This window comes from Giraffa tippelskirchi, chromosome 10 (genome assembly GCF_054371585.1).
Source record: "Giraffa tippelskirchi isolate mGirTip1 chromosome 10, T2T-mGirTip1v1.2.pri, whole genome shotgun sequence".
Taxonomy (NCBI): Eukaryota; Metazoa; Chordata; class Mammalia; order Artiodactyla; family Giraffidae; genus Giraffa; species Giraffa tippelskirchi.
Genome location: NC_137284.1, coordinates 149,323,455 through 149,343,218, shown reverse-complemented (window position 1 = coordinate 149,343,218; position 19,764 = coordinate 149,323,455). Strand labels below are relative to the sequence as shown.

The 19,764-nt window shown below is 39.5% G+C and overlaps 3 protein-coding genes across 3 annotated transcripts in view; 2 read left to right on the top strand and 1 right to left on the bottom strand.

The window, feature by feature from the left end:
• The window catches only part of KEL (Kell metallo-endopeptidase (Kell blood group)), a 138,330-nt gene that overhangs the window by 32,692 nt on the left and 85,874 nt on the right, over positions 1–19,764 (top strand). The gene's annotated exons all lie outside the window — the stretch shown is intronic.
• LOC145523704 (olfactory receptor 9A4-like) overlaps positions 1–19,764 on the top strand; it is a 150,526-nt gene that overhangs the window by 126,393 nt on the left and 4,369 nt on the right. The window contains exon 3 of the mRNA XM_081534445.1: positions 8,220–8,284. Coding sequence (XP_081390571.1) covers positions 8,220–8,284 — 65 coding nt within the window. The remainder of the gene's footprint in view (positions 1–8,219; positions 8,285–19,764) is intronic.
• Positions 8,465–9,405, bottom strand: LOC145523703 (olfactory receptor 9A4-like). The gene is given in 2 exon segments (XM_081534443.1): positions 8,465–8,487; positions 8,490–9,405. Coding segments are annotated over 2 exon segments (939 nt in total).

The window sequence follows — 19,764 nt, the reverse complement described above, 5'->3', positions numbered from 1 at the left end:
AGAGGTTGATGGGCTTACTTATGTTTTCCAAGAGTACTGTGTGAGGATGCCTTTCTGTTGGTAAGCATAGGCAAGACCACCTTGCCTACTGAGTTACTTGTACTGAATAGGACCCTGGGAGAAGGTGGTGAGTGAGGCCTTCAATCCAACCCAAGCTCTTCTAGCAGCAATGGGGCCCTGGTGGGACTGTGCTGGCTGAGAAAGGGTTGAAGACTCAAAGACAGGTACCCCTTCCTCTCAGGTTCATTTCATGAGGTCTCTTCTTCCTAGAGGAATCCCATTGTTCTAGTTCACTCACACAACAAGAGGACCTTTTTCTAATTTTCACAAAGCCTTGCACATTCTAGGCAGTATTCTGTGAGGTAAGTAGTATGATGTCCATTTCGCAAATGAGAACATAGAGAGGATAAGAGGTTAAGTCACTTGCCAAGCATTACTCCATCATCAACCGTATCATATTCATCAGGTTGGAAAAGAGTAAACCTCTGGGGATACTGTGTTGATGTGAATTCTGGAGAATAGACTTTGATACATTTCTTATGAGAATATACAATACTGTGGTCAGGGTGATTACAGAGTCTACTCATGGACATTAGCAGATGGTCCGTACTAAAATCAGATTATGTTCTTCGCAGCTGAAGGTGGAGAAGCTCTATACAGTCAGTAAAAACAAGCCCTGGAGCTGACTGTGTCTCAGAACATGAGCTCCTTATTGCAAAATTCAGCCTTAAAATGAATAAGGTAGGGAAAACCACTAGACCATTCAGTTATGACCTAAATCAAATTCCTTATGATTATACAGTGGAGGTAATGAACAGATTCAAGGGATTAAATCTGGTAGACAGAGTACCTAAGAACTATGGACAGAGGTTTGTCACATTGCACAGAAGGCACTGACCTAAACCATCCCAAAGAATAAGAAATGTAAGAAGGCAAAGTGGTTGTCTGAGGAGCCCTTAGACATAGCTGAAGAAAGAAGAGAAGTGAAAGGCAATAGAGAAAGGGAAAGGTATATTCAACTGAATGCAGAGTTTCAGAGAATAGCAAGGAGAAACAAGAAGGTCTTCTTAAACGAATAATGCAATGAAATAGAGGAAAACAATAGAATGGGAAAAACTAGAGACCTCTTCAAGAAAATTGGAGATATCAAGGGAACAATTCATGCAAGAATGAGCACAATAAAGGACAGAAATGGTAAGGACCTAACAGAAGCAGAAGAGATTAAGAACAGGTGGCAAGAATACACAGAAGAACTGTAAAAAAAAGGTCTTAATGACTTGGATAACCATAATGGTGTGGTCACTCACCTAGAGCCAGACATTCTGGAGTGTGAAGTGAAATGGAATTTAGGAAGTATTAGTATGAACAAAGTTAATGGAGGTGATGGAATTCCAGCTGAGCTATTTAAAATCCTAAAGGATAATGCCATTAAAGTGCTTACCTCTATATGTCAGTAAATTTGGAAAACTCAGCAGTGGCCACAGGACTGGAAAAGGTCAGTTTTCCTTACAGTCCCAAAGATGGGCAATGCCAAAGAATGTTCAAGCTACTGTACAATTGCACTCATTTCACGTGCTAGCAAAATTATGCTGAAAATCCTTCAAGCTAGGCTTCAGCAATATGTAAACTGAGAACTTCCAGATGCACAAGCTCAGTTTAGAAAAGGCAGAGGAATCAGAGATCAAGTTTCCAACATTCACTGGATCATGGAGAGAGCAAGGGAATCCCAGAAAAAAACATCTGCTTCATTGACTATGATAAAGCCTTTGACTGTGTAGATCACAACAAATTCTGGAAAATTCTTAAAGAGATGAACTACCAGACCATCTGACCTGTCTCCTGAGAAACCTGTATGCAAAGTCAAGAAGCAACAGTTAGAACTGGACATGGAACAACTGACTGGTTCAAAACTGGGAAAGAAATATGACAAAACTGTATATTGTCACCCTGCTTTTTTAACTTATATGCAGAGGGCTGTGCATGCATGCTGAGTTGCTTCAGTCTTGTCTGACTCTTTGCAACCCTATGGACTGTAGCCCACCAGGCTCCTCTGTCCATGGGCTTCTCCAGGCAAGAATACTAGAGTAGATTGCTATGCCCTCCTCCAGGGGATTTTCCAATCCAGGGATTGAACCTGTGTCTCCTGCAGCTCCTACATTGCAGATAGATTCTTTCCCACTGAGCCCCCAGAGAAGCCCATATGCAGAGTACATCATGCAAAATGCAGGGCTAGATGAATCACAGGCTGGAATCAAGATTTTCAGGAGAAATATCAACAACTTCAGTTGTGTGAATGGTACCACTCTAATGGCAGAGCATGAAGAGGCAGTAAAAAGCCTCTTGATGAGGGTGAAAGTGGAGAGTGAAAAAACTGGCTTGATACACAGCATTCAAAAAACTAAGATAATGGCATACAGTCCCATCACTTCATGGCAAATAGAAGGGGGAAAAGCGGAAGCAATGACAGATTTTCTTTTCTTGGGCTCCAAAACCACTGCAGATGGTGACTGCAACCATGAAATTAAAAGATACTTGCCCTTTGGAAGGAAAGCTATGACAAACCTAGACAGTGTATTAAAAAGCAGAGACATCACTTTGCCGTCTAGTCACATCTGTCTGTTCAAAGCTATAGTTTTTCCAGTAGTCATGTATATGAATATGAGATTTGGACCATAAAGAAGGCTGAGCCCTGAAGAATTGATGCTTTCAAATTGTGGTGCTGGAGCAGACTCTTGAGAGTTCTTTGGACTGCAAGGAGATCAAACAAGTCAATCCTAAAGGAAATCTATGCTTAATATTCATTGGAAGGACTTATGCTGAAGCTCCAATACTTTGGCCACCTGATGTGAAGAACCAACTTGTTGGAAGAACCCTGATGCTGGGAAAGACTGAAGGCAAAAGGAAAAGGTGTTGCAGAGGATGAGATGGTTGGATGGCATCACCAAGTCAATGGACATGAATTTGAGCAAACTCCAGGAGATAGTGGAGGACAGGGGAGCCTGGGATGCGGCAGCCCATGGGGTCGCCGAGAGTCAAACATAACTGAGTGACTAAACAACAACAGGAAAATTAGTAAACGTGTACAGTGTATATACTATGACATATTTTCAAACTGAGATTTTCTTTGCTTTGTTGAATTTTTTGATAAGCCCGTAGGCGGAATTCTCCATCCCTCATGCAATGCTTTTTAAATATAATATTTTCATTTGATTCTCTCATATTTTTATCTCTTTACTGAAATTCCTCTCTTGTCTATTCCTGTTACCCACCTTTTCCACTACATCTTTAACATGTGAAGCATAGTTATATTACTTTGGCATTAGGTGAATATTTTCTAATATGATATTATAAATTTTTTATTAATTTTTTTTCAATTTTTAAGTCACATTTTGTGGTAAGTCCTCTGGGCCTTAATATATACATCTGAACTTATAATTGAGTTCAGATTCATACTCACAATGCCAGTTAGATGTAGAAACATTACTTCTATATGGCTCTGTTCTCATCCCCCTCTTCTGTGCTGCTATTATATTAATACATATTATGTCTCTATAGTTATAAACTTAGTGTATATTGTTATAGTTATTACTTTATATATTTTTTAAAGATGCTGGGTGAAAAAAGGAGTAAGGGTATACTTTTAGCATTTGTTATATGAGCCTTGTTTACCCTTTCTGGTTCTCTTCATTTGTGCCTCAGAGTCAAGTTGACATTTGGTGTCATTTGCTTATTCTGAAACAGCTTTTCTTCTATTCACTTCCTTTGTGCCATCATTGGCAAATATATTACATTTATATATGTTATCCATTTAATATACATTTATATAGTTGCTGTTTTATATAGTAATTTTTTAATCAGCAAATCAAAGTCCAGGGGAAAAATATGCATTCATACTGACTTGTATATTACAGTTACCAAATTAGGTTTATGCTCTTTTTCTACTTTGCATAGATACTAATTACCATCTTGGGTCATTTGCTTTTAATCAGAACTTCCTTCAGTATTTTTTGTAAGGAAATGGGGTGAGTAATGCTAGCAAAAAATTTTTTTGTCTTAGTTGATCTCTTTTTGCCTTCACTTTTGAGAGACTGTTTTGCTGGATATAAGAACCACGACTGACCATATTTTTTTCTTTTGGCACTTTAAATACGTGATCCCATAGCAATCTAGAATTATTTGTTCTGATGAGAAGTCAGTATTAATCTTAGCTGGATCTCTTACACATACAATGTGGTTTTGCTCTTGCTGCTTCGATGATTTTTGTCTCTTGTCTCTTGAAAATTTTACTGTTATGTGCTTGTGTATGGATCTCTTTGGATTTATCCTTCTTGGATTTAAATGATTTTCATCAACTTTGGAAGGTTTCAACTATCATTTCCATAGCTAATTATTTCTCTCCTTTGTAGTTCCTCTATTCTGGTGCTATCATTCATGTGTGAGGTGCACTTAATGGAGTCACATATTCTCTGAGGCTTTGTTCAGTTTTCGTCATTTCTTTTTAAATTACTATGAAAACAATAGGCTTTTCTAAAGAAAGCACATATCCCTGCATATTGAAAACTGTTAAATTTAACTACATAAGAGTGAAATTTTAGGTGTAAGAATTACGTAAAATTAAAATCATGAAACATTTTATTTTATATGAACATAAATTTCACTTATAAGCTGAGTTCATTAAAACAAATTTAAATTGTTTTAAAAACACTGAAAATAGTTCAGCATGTTTCAAACTGAAGACTGGAAATTTAACAATACTGTTATTAAAATAACAGTTATTTTTTAGACAATGTGCTAAAAATGTATCAGTGAACATAATAGACATGGTCTCTTCTCTGATAGTGTATATTCGGTTCAGTTCAGTACAGTAGCTCAGTTGTGTCCGATTCTGCGACCCCATGGACTTCAGCAAGCCAGGCTTCCCTGTCCATCACCAACTCTCAGAGCTTGCTCAAACTCATGTCCATTGAGTCGGTGATGCCATCCAACTGTCTCATCCTCTGTCGTCCCCTTCTTCTCCCCCCTTCAATCTTTCCCAGCATCAGAGTCTTTTCCAATGAGTCAGTTCTTCACATCAGGTGGCCAAAGTATTACGTTACATAATAAATAAATAAACACACACAAACTTAGACAAATACATGCATCTGTTATTGTAGAGAATCATTTGAGAAATAAACTATTAGTTTGCCTTAGGTCTGAATAGGCTCTTGGAACACTCCCTGAACTGGTGTGAGGGAGGAGATATTTGGCAGAGGAAGCTGAGCATTGTAGCAACAAAGGCTTCAATCCCCCAGGGAGCTCTCGACTTAGGACAGCTCTTTAACTGCTTCCTGAATTGTGTCCCTACCTGAAACACAGGAGCTGGGCGTTTGCACTCCTGCATCAGCAGCTACTGGTTCCAGCTTCCTTAGTTTTACAGTTTTAGTTGCTCAGTCTTAGTCTGTTTCAGGCACTCAGTTGTGTCTGCCTCTTTTGCAACCCTATGGACTCTAGCCCACCAGGCTCCTCTGTCCATGGGATTTTCCCAGCAAGAATACTGGAGTGGGTTGCCATTTCCTCCTCCAGGGGATCTTCCTGACCCAGGGACTGAACCCGTATCCTTGCATCTCCTGCATTACAGATGGATTTCTTTTACTGTTGAGCCACCAGGGATGGCCAATTAAGGGCAGTTACTGGGGATAGTCTTGGCTTTGGGCTGGGAGAATGAGTGTCTTGGTCCTGAAGCAGATCTGGACAATGAACACAGCCATCTACTACAAGGGTATTTGGAGAGCACTTGGCAGGAAGCCTGAACATGGCTTAGGGGTTGGGAAGCATCTACGAGAGGGTGATAATTAAGTGGTATCTGACTCTAACTTGGCACAGCTGGATAAGAGATGGGATGCACATTCTAAGAAGTGGAGTAGCATGTAACATTGCCCTTGAAGAACTGAAAGAATGCCAACGTTTCTAGAAGCATAGGACGAAGGTTGAGTACCACCGGATGACATTATAAAAAAGCATTTCTAGGAATATTGCAGGGCTTTGTAAGACTTGGGGTTTTGACCATAAGGCACTGAGAAGCTTTTAATTAGGGAAAAGACCTGATCTAGTCTGTGTTTTAAAACATCTCTCAGACTGCTGAAGAAGAGAGAGAAAGAGGGAAGCAAGGGTGGAATGAAAGTCAGTTGTGGCAGTTGAGGAAGGACTATTTTCTGTATTGTTTCTTTAGTGGATAAGGTTCTGACCCTTGGGGGTAATAATTGCATCTATTCTACTAACCAATCCATTCTAAAGGAAGTCAGTCCTGAATATTCATTGAAAGGGCTGATGCAGAAACTGAAACTCCAATACTTTGGCCACCTGATGTGAAGAACTGACTCATTTGAAAAGACCTTGATGCTGGGAAAGATTGAAGGCAGGAGGAGAAGGGGACGAAAGACGATGAGATGGTTGGATGGCATCGCCGACTCAATGGACGTGAATTTAAGTAAGCTCTGCGAGTTGGCGATGGACAGGGAAGCCTGGTATGCTCCAGTCCATGGCGTCGCAAAGAGTCGGACACGACTGAGTGACTGAACTGAACTGAACTTTGTTCAAACTAATTCTTCAAAAGTTCCACTTCACTTCACACTCCAGAATGTCTGGCTCTAGGTGAGTGACCACACCATTATGGTTATCCAAGTCATTAAGACCTTTTTTTACAGTTCTTCTGTGTATTCTTGTCACCTCTTCTTAATCTCTTCTGCTTCTGTTAGTTAGGTCCTTACCATTTCTGTCCTTTATTGGGCTCATTCTTGCATGAAATGTTCCCTTGATATCTCCAATTTTCTTGAAGAGGTCTCTGGTTTTTCGCATTCTATTGTTTTCCTCTATTTCATTGCATTGTTCATTTAAGAAAACCTTCTTGTTTCTCCTTGCTATTCTCTGGAACTCTGCATTCAGTTGAATATATCTTTCCCTTTCTCTATTGCCTTTCACATCTCTTCTTTCTTCAGCTATTTGGTCTTGCCTATGCTCACCAACAGAAAGGCATCCTCACACAGTACTCTTGGAAAACATAAGTAAGCCCATCAACCTCTACTGGGCAGCTCAGTTGCCCCTCTCAATTCAGAGCTGGTAGGATGTACTGAGTGCCATCATTTTCACTAAACTCCTACCTCCAAAGCCCTTCCACCAACAATGTGAGATTTCAATCATTACACTGCCAAACAGTCATGCCCTGCAATTGCTAAGAAACTGGGAATGAAGTGGGTAGTGACTTGTTTGTTATGGTCGGCCCACAGAGAAAACCTACGAAAGGTACACTTGGATTTGAAAACAAACACGCAAAATGCGTTGTTCAGCCTGAAGTCTGGGTCTGGGAGAGGTCAGAACAGAAAGAGCTGTTTTCAGCAACAGTGAACACAAGATGCTCCCTCCAGAATTAGTCATTTCACTCTTATCTGTCTCTACCACACACACACCTCAAAAGGGAGGGGCTAAAGCAATGCCCTGAAGTTTAGCAAAAGGCAGTTTTTCCTCCTTCTGACTCAAATATTTCCATATCTTTATATCACCAATAATTGCCAAGTGAGAAGGATTCCAATCTCCATATCACCACTCTAGATTCATTCTGTGGCATAATGGATATAACATCATATGTACTTTGTGGTAGCAAGGAGTCCAGGAAAATATGAAACAATCAGAGAAAAAGAGAAACATAGGATACTTTATAACTTATGGCCATCGAGGGTGGGACATTCTGGGAGAATAGCATTGAAACATGTATATTATCATATGTGAAACAGAACACCATTCCATATTCGATGCATGAGACTAATGCTCAGGGCTGGGGCAATGGGATGACCCAGAGGGATGGGATGGGGAGGGAAGTGGGTGGGGGGTCCAGGAAGGGGAACACATGTAAACCCATGGCTGATTCATGTCAGTGTATGGCAAAAACTATTACAATATTGTAAAGTAATTAGCCCCCAACTAAAATAAATAAATTTATTTAAAAAAAAAAACAAAAACTTATGGCCATCTTGTCAAGAAATTCCACAAAAATATAGGAAAAGAACTAGGAAGAGCTTATGAAGAAACAAAGTGCACATCTCTGCCTTTGAATTCATTATCCATCAATCTCACTCCCAACACACCCATTTCCTTACTCTCCCAGGAAACACATTTTCAAGATGCATTACAAACCAATATTGATCCAATAGAACATTTATGACAATGTATGCTTTTCTCTTTTCTAGGTCTTCCCACATCCTCAGAGTCCGCTTTCTTGAGTTCCCAGGGGAAGCAAATAGAAACAAACACGGTGAGTTTTTAGTGAGTGGAGCACAGATCTCATTTTCACATGCCTTGTCTACTTCCATGGCCTGATCGGGAGTTGTACATTCTATTTTATTTTCGTAACGGAGACAATGGTAAGAGTAGCATTTTCTAGGTAACTGACTGATCTCAAGTCAAGATCACACCATCTAAATTGAGAGAAGACTTAATCCTTGAGGAGTTGACAGCGCGTTTCACTCCATCTCGAAGGGCCTGTTTGACTTTATCATTCCGGAGAGTGAAGATGAAAGGGTTCAGCGAAGGAGTTAACACAAAAATCAACAGGGAGACTATCTTATTGTACTCAGCAGCCTGCGTTTGCTTGGGTTTCACATAGAGGAACAAGCAGCTGCCATAGCCGATGACAACAAAGGTGAAGTGGGAGGCACACGTAGAGAAGGCTTTCCTGCGGCCAGAGGCAGTGGGGATCTTGAGGATGGTGGAGATGATGTAGGTGTAGGAGACAATTGTTGGAACCAGTGAACCAATGATAATGAAAACAGCCATTAAAAACAGAACAAACTCTGTGAAAACAGTGTCATCACATGACAGTTTGAGCAACTGACCTCGGTCACAATAAAAATGGTCTAACACGTTTGATTTGCAGAAAGTAAACTGAAATGTGGCATAGACTGGCCAGATTTCAGAAAGGAACCCAAACACCCATGACACAATCACCACTGAGATACAGGTGTGGCTGTTCATAATGGTATTGTACCTCAAAGGGTTACAGACAGCCATGTAACGGTCCACAGCCATTACTCCCAACAATGCAAACTCTGTGGTCCCCAGAGCAAGGTACAGGAAGAGCTGGGCCACACATGCACTCAGAGATATTGTCTGCAACTCACGGAGCAGCAACCCCCAGAGCATCACAGGGACGATAACAGATGTTGTCAGCATTTCCAAGGCAGAGAGATGACCAAGGAAGAAATACATGGGGGAATGTAGATGTTTATCAACACAGATAATCACGATGATGACGGTGTTCCCCATTACTGTCACTGAGTAGAAGAGAAAGAATATAGCAAAGAGAATGTGATGTAGTTCTTGGGACCCAGGGAACCCTAAAAGGCAGAATTCAGTGGCACTTGAGTGATTGCTCATCTTTCAGTCCTTGTATCTGCTCCTTGGGAAACCTGGAAATCAAAAGAAAAGAAATGCTGCTCCACATAGTCCTGCTTTCAAGAGAGAAGGGCAGCCTAGGATGAGGAACCATTTCCAACCTGGGGACCAGGTGAGCTGCCCCATGAGGATGCTTTGCACAAAGTCAGACTCAAATGTTGTCACCTCCGGTCCAGCTGAATGTTCACTGCCTGGAATGGATGAAGATACCAACCTCTCCACTTGTGTGAAGAACACCTCTCTTGTCTTTTTTCCCCACTAGATGTGCATTCTCACAGGGAACAAAGGTTAAGACCTTTGAAAGCGGCCAGTCTTGATGCTGAGTCAGTCCCTTAGGTCCAGGGTTTGTTCTTTCCTCTTAGCTTACCTGTAGCAGATGATATAGTGACATGCCAGAGGATGTTCTAGAGAGTGAATTTTATCCCACCCTTCATCCTGATGGGTATTACAGAGGTCCCTTTGGGTTTAACAGAAAAGAGGCAGAGGTTCCTGGAGCACCATCTCTGCTTTCCCCAGATTTTATGATCTCTATATTACAAATCAGGAAGTATTCCAAATGGAAACTCTGGAGCTTGGGATGATTTCCCTGAGCAGATTCAATCTTCTCTTACACCGTTTCCCCCTGCAGATCTTGACAGGAAAGAAAGATGGTACCTGACTTTCACAAGTTTAGATCCAAGGTGCTCAGTTGTTCGGGTTGTCTGGATGTCTGCCCCTCACTCTGTCTATACCACCATGCTAATGTCATCTCCTCAGATGACTCTTTCCATTCACCTTCCCCAAAATGTGAAAGACCTGTTCATTCTTGACAGTTGGCTTTCTTCATAGCACTTATGACATTATGTTATACATTTAATTTCTTAGTTCACTCCTTCATTTAACATTAAACAAATGCTGCAGTGAACAGAGCAAACTAAAAATCCCTGTGCTGCGGTGCTTACATTCAAGGAGAAAATGGAAGCTATTCCATAAACAAGTATATAAAATAGTTCATTCATCATGCCATAGAAAAATGAAACAAGGAAGCAGGAGAGGAAATTTCATATATTTTGTTGAACTATGATACTGGAATATAAACTACAAAGAGGCAAGGAAATGTCCTCTGTATATATTATAGATACATATATGTAAACATTCTGGAGCCAAATGAATGCTAAAAATTTTTGACAAATGATGAGTGAATGGACACAGGCTTTATGATTGAATACCACATGGTCCTGGCAGGGTAGTAAGGCCATAGCTCTGAGATGCTATTGTTGTCGGATTGCCTTTTCTCCTCACATTAGCATTTTCCTTTCCTCTCATCCCTTCCTGAGACTTCCCCAACACCTCTGTAAATCTTTCACTGATGGGAATACAGGCTACAAAGACAGAACCTTTGGGAAATCTCAGTGGTCTGCTTCTCCTCAGTTTTCCGTAAGCACCACTAGATGAAGGAATGTGAGAGAGGAGCCTGCTGACCGACATCAGGAGCTGAGCCTGCAGGAGCACCGGGTCAGAGAAGAGCGGACTCTGCCCTCTGCTCTGCAGGGGCACTAGGAGAGGAGCCCATCTCCCAACAGCTCCCCTGCACACTCTTCAGACTCTCGCTGTCCTTCCTCTAGAAGGCAGCCAAGCCAGAACGCCCCAGCCTCATCCTCTCCGACACTTTCCTTTGTACAGGAGAACCCTGAGAAGACACTCACCTGGATGCATGGGCGCCTCTGCCACCTCTGATGCTCTCTGGGGCTCGGGCAGGGCTACTCCTGTGTGGCTACTGCTGAGCTGAACACAGGGCTCAGAGCTACCTGGTTCTGCCTCCATGCATGGTGAAGAAGGAAACTGTCCTCAGGGAGGAGTTAGGAAAAACGTCCAGAAATAACAGTGTTGTGGGGAGCTAAGGGCCTATCTCTCTCTCTGTCTGTCTTTCCTTCTCTCCCACTTCGCTCCTTCCCAAGGGGACTTAGTCACTGAGGACCCTGCTGTTAATTAGCCCAGGTTTAGGGCATCCCTCTGCAAGCAGTCCGGGGAAAGCAGAACAAGCTTTTCGTCATTCCCATCCCTGAGCAATTACATTTCAGAACTTTTTCAACTTTTTTTCAATGGGAAACCTAAAAGCTCTCAGAGGCTTCTCAATTCAAGGCTGCCTTCTCAAAGGCCCTAAGTCGAGGTTCCCAGAAGATGTTTCAGACTCTGAGTAGAACACCCCTTCTGCTCTTTATCCTAAGTTCTTCCCAGGATTCTCTTAGATAATTGGAGTCAAAATCAGCTCCCTCCTCATCCAGCTAAGAAAGCTCCAACTATTGACCCAAAAATACACCCCAATGTTTAAAGAAAGCCTGCATTTGGATCTCCAAGCTTAACTTCAGCAACCCCCCTCTCCCAAAGCCTTATGTCTCCTTGGCTCATTATACAGAGGCTCCTGGTAATAACCCTGTAGGCCCCTGGAAATCCCATGAAGAAGCTCCACCCCTAAATCCAACTCTGTTCTCCTCTCCTGTCTCAGGTGTCCACTATTCTCATCCATGTGCGCCTATCAGCACTCATGCAAGCTACTTGCAGACATTTCTCTCCATGGCACGTCCCTACTCACCAGCTGGGCACTTCTATGTAGGAAGAGCCTAAGTAGAGCCTAATGGAGGTAGTTATATTTACAACCTGGAACGACTGACAAAATTTAAAGTGAAAATCTGCTTGGTGCTGGAGTGAGACACACATGTGAGACTTACAAAGCATTTATTGAGATTTTTGGATTCCAATTTAAACACATCTGTTAAATCCAAGAATGTCAACTGGTATAGAAGAGTATAATTTGAGAATAATATTCCTTCCATTCCTCAAACTGTCTAATCCCAACCCAGTTGCCCATGTAATCTCAGAAAAATTTCCTAAGCAGGCATCTACACTTTCTTTGGAAGAAAATGCTGTGAAAATCTGTTTTATAATTTTTGTTGTTGTGTTCAGTTGCTCAGTAGTGTCGGACTCTGCAACCCCATTACTCTCTCACTTAACAACATACAAAAGAGTCTCTCCCATATCAACACATGTTGCCATACTGGTTTTGCATAGTTTTTCCTTTTACACATGTCCTTATTAGCAAGCCCTCTATTAATAAGGTTTTGTTGTTTTTTCTATTTTTCTTATGAAAATCGATGTTATAAATAGTCAGACATTTATAAGTCTATACAGATTTGTATATATGGAATAAATCCATAGAGCTGGAATTTTTAGTTCAAAAGTTAGATATATTTTAACTATTGCTTTCTATTGGGACCGAGTTACACTCCATAGATTCTGGATTGGTTTGCACACCGCTATGATATGTGAGTTGTTGATTTCCAACCAACCAAAGGGATAATCAAAATTTCATTTTAATTTTAAATCGAAGGCAACAAAAATATCTCAAAAGAGAAATCAATTGGTAATCAATGGACAGTCTTTTCTTTTAATAAAATTTACTATAAGTCACTGAAATGAAATTGAACAACTGGTCCCAAAATTTGTTAAATAAATGAATTCCTACTTAAAAACCTTCCCACACAAAAACTACAAGTTCAGATGGGTTTGCTGGTGAATTCTATCAAACATTTATGGAAGAAATAATACAAATTCTACACAAAATCTTCTAGCAAAATTGAGGAAAAGAGAACAATGCCCCATTCTTCTTATCAAGCCAGAATTATTTTGATACTAAAGGCATCACAGGAAAATAAACTTACCAACCAATATTTCTCAGGAACATAGAAGAAAATTCCTTAATAAAAATATTAAAAATTCAAATCCAGCAATATGTAAAGAAAAGAATACCCAATCACAAAATGATGATTTTATTCCAGAAATGCCAGGTTGGTTTATATTAGGAGATTAATCAATATAAATCACCATGTTAACAGAAGTAAAGAGAAAAGCTTCATGACCACTTCAATAGGGGCAGAAGAGCTATTTACCAAAAAAGAACAACCTTTGATTAAAAACTCTCATTCAACTAGGAACCAAAGCAATCTTCCTCAAACTAAAAGTAGCATCTAACAAAAGCGTAGTGCTAATATGAAACCTGATAAGAGATAATGCCTTATTCTAAGACAGGGAATACGACAGAGATATCTGTTCTCATCACTTCTACTCAACTTCATACTGGAAGTGCTAGCTAATACAATACAGAAAGAAAATGAAATGGAAAGCATACAGTTAGGAAATGAACAAAATTACTTATCTACAGATGTAATTCTATTTGTAGAAAATCCTAAGAAGTCTACAAAAAGTAACTAGAACTAATAAATGATTATCAAGGTCGCAGGATAAAAGCTCAACATACAAAAATTTCTTGCATTGCTCTAAACTAGCAATGAACATTGCAAATGGAAATAAAAAATATGTAACAATAATATCCAGAAACATGAAAAACTACAGAACACATTAAACAAACTATGTGCATGGCATGTATACTTAAAATTGTGAAACATTGCTGAGAGAAATTAAAGAGAATCTAAATAGGTGAATATTCTATTTTCATAAATCAGATCATACAACTGCAATTGTGTTAGAATTTCAGTTCTCTCCATAGACTCAATACAATTTCAATCAAATCCCAGGAGGCTTTAAAAAAAAATATCATAAAGGTGACTCTAAGGTTTCTATGAAAATGTGAAGGACCTAGAATAGCAATAAATTTTTTTAAGAAGGAACTAAGCTGGAGGACTCACAGTATACATTAAAAGACTTACTATAAAGGTACAGTAATCAAGACAGAGGGCTTCCCTGGTGGCTCAGTGTTAAAGAACCTTCCTGTCAATGCAGGAGACACAGGTTCAATCCCTGGGTTGGGAAGATCCCCTGGAGAAGGAGTGGAAACCCACCCCAGGATTCTTGCCTAGAAAATCCCATGGACAGAAGGGCTTGTCAGACTACAGTCCATGAGATCACAAAAGAGAATCAGACATGACGGTGACTAAACACACACAAACAATCAAGACAGAATGCTACTGACATAACATCATGCAGATCAAGGGACATGCAGACCAATACAATAGAAAATTCAGACACAGATCCAAACATATATCTTGAACTGATTTTTTCAATTTTAACTTTTAATTAAACTTTTAAATTAAAGTCTAATTTAATTAGACTTTTAATTAGATAAACATTGTGATGGTTTCTGCCATACATCAACATGAATTGGCCATAGGTATACCTATGACATATGTATATATATGACATAGGTATACATATGACAAATAGATTCAAGGGATTAGATCTGATCAACAGACAGCCCAAAGAACTATGGACAGAGGTTCGTGACATTGTACAGGAGACAGGGATCAAGACCATCCCCAAGAAAAATAAATGCAAAATGCAAAATGACTGTCTGAGGAGGACTTACAAGTAGCTGTGTAAAGAAGAGAAGCAAAAAGCAAAGGAGGAAAGGAAAGATATACCCATTTGAATTCAGAGTTCCAAAGAATAGCAAGGAGAGATAAGAAAGCCTTCCTCAGTGATCAATGCAAAGAAACAGAGCAAAACAATAGAATGGGAAAGACTAGAGATCTCTTCAAGAAAATTTGAGATACCAAGGGAACATTTCATTCAAAGATGGGCACAATAAAGGACAGAAATGGTATGGACCTGACAGAAGCAGAAGATATTAAGAAGAGGCGGCAAGAATACACAGAAGAACTATACAAAAAAGATCTTCATGACCAAGATAATCACAAAGGTGTGATCACTCACCTAGAGCCAGACATCCTGGAATTTGAAGTCAAGCGGGCCTTAGGAAGCATCACTATGAACTACGAAGGTGATGGAATTCCAGTTGAACTATTTCAAATCCTAAAAGATGATGCTGTGAAAGTGCTACACTCAATATGCCAGCAAATTTGGAAAACTCAGCAGTGGCCACAGGACTGGAAAAGGTCAGTTTTCATTCCAATCCCAAGGAAAGGCACTGCCAAAGAATACTCAAACTACCACACAATGCACTCATATCACATGCTAGCAAAGTAATGCTCAAAATTCTCCAAGCCAGGCTTCAACAGTACATGAACCATGAACTTTCAGATGTTCAAGCTGGATTTAGTATAGACAGAGGAACCAGAGATCAAATTGCCAACATCCGTTGGATCATCGAAAAAGGAAGAGAGTTCCAGAAAAAATCTATTTCTGCTTTATTGACTGTGCCAAACCCTTTGACTGTGTGGATCAGAACAAACTGTGGAAAATTCTTCAAGAGATGAGAATACCAGACCACCTGGCCTGCCTCCTGAGAAATCTGTATGCAGGTCAAAAAGCAACAGTTAGAACTGGACATGGAACAACAGACTGGTTCCAAATCAGGAAAGTAATACATCAAGGCTGTATATTGTCACCATGCTTATTTAACTCATGCAAAGTACATCATGTGAAATGCCAGGCTGGAGGAAGCACAAGCTGGAATCAAGATTGCTGGGAGAAATATCAGTAACCTCAGATATCCAGATGACACCACCCTTATGGCAGAAAGCAAAGAAGAACTAAAGAGCCTCTTGATGAAAGTGAAAGAGGAGAGTGAAAAAGTTGGCTTAAAACTCAACATTCAGAAAACTGAGATCATGGCATTTGGTCCCGTCACTTCATGGCAAATAGAGAGGGAAACAATGGAAACTGTGACAGACTTTATTTTAGGGAGCTCCAAAATCACTGCAGATGGTGACTGCAGCCATGAAATTAAAAGACACTTGCTCCTTGGAAGAAAAATTATGACCGATCTAGACAGCATATTAAAAAGCAGAGACACTACTTTGCCAACAAAGGTCTGTCTAGTCAAAACCATGGTTTTTCCAGTAGTCATGTATGGATGTGAGAGTTGGAGTATAAAGAAAGCTGAGCACCGAAGAATTGATGCTTTTGAACTGTGGTTTTGGAGAAGACTCTTGAGAGTCTCTTGGACCGCAAGGAGATCCAACCAGTCCATCCTAAAGGAAATCAGTCCTGAATATTCATTGGAAGGACTGATGCTGAAGCTGAAACTCCAGTACTTTGGCCACCTGATGCGAAGAACCGACTCATTGGAAAAGACCTTGATGCTGGGAAAGATTGAAGGTGGGAGGAAAAGGAGACAACAGAGGATGAGATGATTGGATGGCATCACTGACTCAATGGACATGAGTTTGAGTAGGCTCTGGGAATTGGTGGTGGACAGGGAGGCCTGGCATGCTGCAGTCCATGGGATCGCAGAGAGTCGGACATGACTGAGTGACTGAATTGAACTGAAGATAGTATTGACTTTATATCTGGATTCTTTTGCTTGATATAACCCTACAGAGACTTATCCATGATGCTACATCCATCACACAGTTCAAAATTGTGTGTGAACTGTAATATTCCACTCAGCAATAGATCTGAGCAAACTCCAGGTGATAGTGAAGAACAGGGAAGCCTGGCATTCTGCAGTCCATGGGGTTGCAAAGAATCGTACACAACTGAGTGACTGAACAACAACAGTATTCCACTGTCTGGATGTGCCATCATTTATTTAAAATAAATAAATATTTTATTATTTTACCTAAAAATTGTCATTGGTTTTTTTGCAGTTTATTCAGAATCAAGCCACCAATATTTATAAACATACCTGGTGGATGTATGTTTTCCTTCATCTTAGGAAACTCTCTAATAGTGGAATTTCAAGTTTGTATGGTAAGATATTGATATGTTTAAATGTTATTTTTACCATTGTGCATTCCCACCAGCAGTGTCTGAGAGTTCCAGTTGCTCCATTTCTTCACCAACAATTCCTGTAGTTAAAAACAATTGAAGATATACGTTTGGATCTGTGTCTGTGTTCTCTATTCTATTTTATTGGTCTACATGTGGATTGATCCACATAATATTATATCAGTAACAGACTGTCTTGATTACTGTTGTTTTGTAGTAAGTCTTTAAATGTGTATTGTGAGTCCTCCAACTTGGTTATTTTTTTCAAAAATATTTTGACTATTCTAGGTCCTTCACATTTGTGTAGAAATCTTAGAATCATCTTTTTAATGTTTAAAAAAAAGCCCTTCTGGGAATTTGATTGCAATTGTATTGACTCTATAGATGAAATTGGAGAGAATTAATTCTCACAAAATTGTGTGTTCTGATTTATGAAAGTAGAATATTTCTTCACCTTTTTCAGTCCTTTTTAATTTCTCTCAGCAATGTTTTACAGTTTTAAGTGTTTGGGTCACTCACATAGCTCGTTAAATGTGTCTTTTATTTTTTTTATGTTTGGATATTATTGTCAATTATATTTTATATTTTAAGTTCTGTTTCCAGTGATTCTTGCTAGTGTAGAGTAATGTAATAAATTTTTGAATATTGAGCTTTTATCTTGTGACCTTGATAATCATTTATTAGTTCTAGTTATTTTTTTGTGAACTTCTTTGGATTTTCTACATACAGAATTAAGTCTATAAACAAGTAATTTTATTTCTTTATTTCCTAACTGTATGCTTTAATTTCACTTTCTTGCTGTATATTGCACTAGTTAGGAATTCCAGTACAATTTTTAGTAGAAGGGATGAGAGCAGATAATCTTTGTTTTATTCCCTGTCTTAGGGGAAAACATTATCTGTCATCATGCGATTTCACATTAGCATTAGGCTTAGGTAGATGTTATTTTCAGTTTGCAAAAGATTTCTTTTGTTCCCAGTTGAATGAGCATGTTTAATCATTAAATGCTGATTTTTTGTTAAATACCTTTTATGCCTCTACTGAAGTGATCATGGCATCTGGTCCCATCACTTTATGGCAAATAGATGGAGACACAGTGACAAATTTATTTTTGGGGGGGCTCCAAAATCACTGCAGATGGTGATTGCAGCCATGAAATTAAAAGACGCTTGCTCCTTGGAAGAAAAGTTATGACCAACCTAGACAGCATGTTGAAAAGCAGAGACTTTTACCAACAAAGGTCCGTCTAGTCAAAGCCATGGTTTTTCCCGTAAGTCATGTATGGATGCGAGAGTTGGACTATAAAGAAAGCTGAGCGCCGAAGAGTAGATGCTTTCCAGCTGTGGTGTTGGAGAAGAGTCTTGAGAGTCCCTTGGACTGCAAGGAGATCCAACAAGTCCATTCTAAAGGAAATCAGTCCTGAATATTCATTGGAAGGACTGATGCTGAAGCTGAAACTCCAATACTTTGGCCACCTGAAGCGAAGAACAGAATCATTTGAAAAGACCCTGATGTTGGGAAAGATTGAAGGTGGGAGGAGAAGGGGATGACAGAGGATGAGATGGTGGGATGGCATCACTGACTCAATGGACATAAGTCTGAGTAAACTCCGGGAGTTGGTGATGGACAGGGAGGCCTGGTGTGCTACAGTCCATGGGGTCGCAGAGAGTCGGACATGACTGAGTGACTGAACTGAACTGATCTTTAATACTATTAAGCATGATGAATTATATTGATTGATCTCTAAATATTAAATCAACCTGGCATTTCTGAAATTAAATCTCTAATTTTTATGGCATAGTTGTTGAGTTTAATTTTCAAGTATTTTATTGAGGATTTTTTCATTTCTATTTATGAGGAATATTGGTTTGTAGATTTACTTTTCTGTGGTGTCTTCAATACCAAGATAATGGTGGTATAATAATAAGATAATAAGAGGAATGGAGCAGAGTTGCTTCTACTTAATTTTTGCAAGATTTTGTATAAGAGTGATACTATTTCTTCCTTAAACATTTGATAGAATCCACCAGTAAGTCCATCTGAAATTTCAGTTTCCTTTCTGAGAATGTTTCTCTTGCTTGTGCTTAGTTGCTGGGATCATATTTGACTTTTTGCAGCTCTATGGATTGAAGCCCACCAGGCTCCCTTGTCCAAGAGATTCTCAGGCAAGAATATGGGGGAGTGGGTTGCTATGCCCTCCTGCAGGTTATCTTCCTGATCCAGAGATTGACCCACGTCTCCTCTCTACCCACTGAGCCATCTGGGAAACCCTGAGAATGTTTCTAATTCAGTTCAATTCTAATGAATTCAGTTCATTGAACATATTTAGAAATTTCTGGTTGTTCAGTTTCTTTTTGAGTCAGTGTTGGTCATGTGTATCTTACAGAACTTTTACCATTTCATTGGGTTTTAATTTGTTTTCTTTTAAAATATGCCTTATTTTTGATCTTTCAATTTAAAATTAACCTAGAATTTTGATTATATTTTAGGTGGGAATTACATCAGGAGATCAAGAGCTCTCCTACCATATAGTCCTCATGGTTGTTCAAATCAATCCAAAATCTGTAGAGTATAATTCAGTGCCAATAAAATGCTGTAGGTACAACACATGTGGAATTCCTTCACCTAGAAATTTTAACTCTAGAGATTTTTCCATATATAAAAATTTTTATGGAC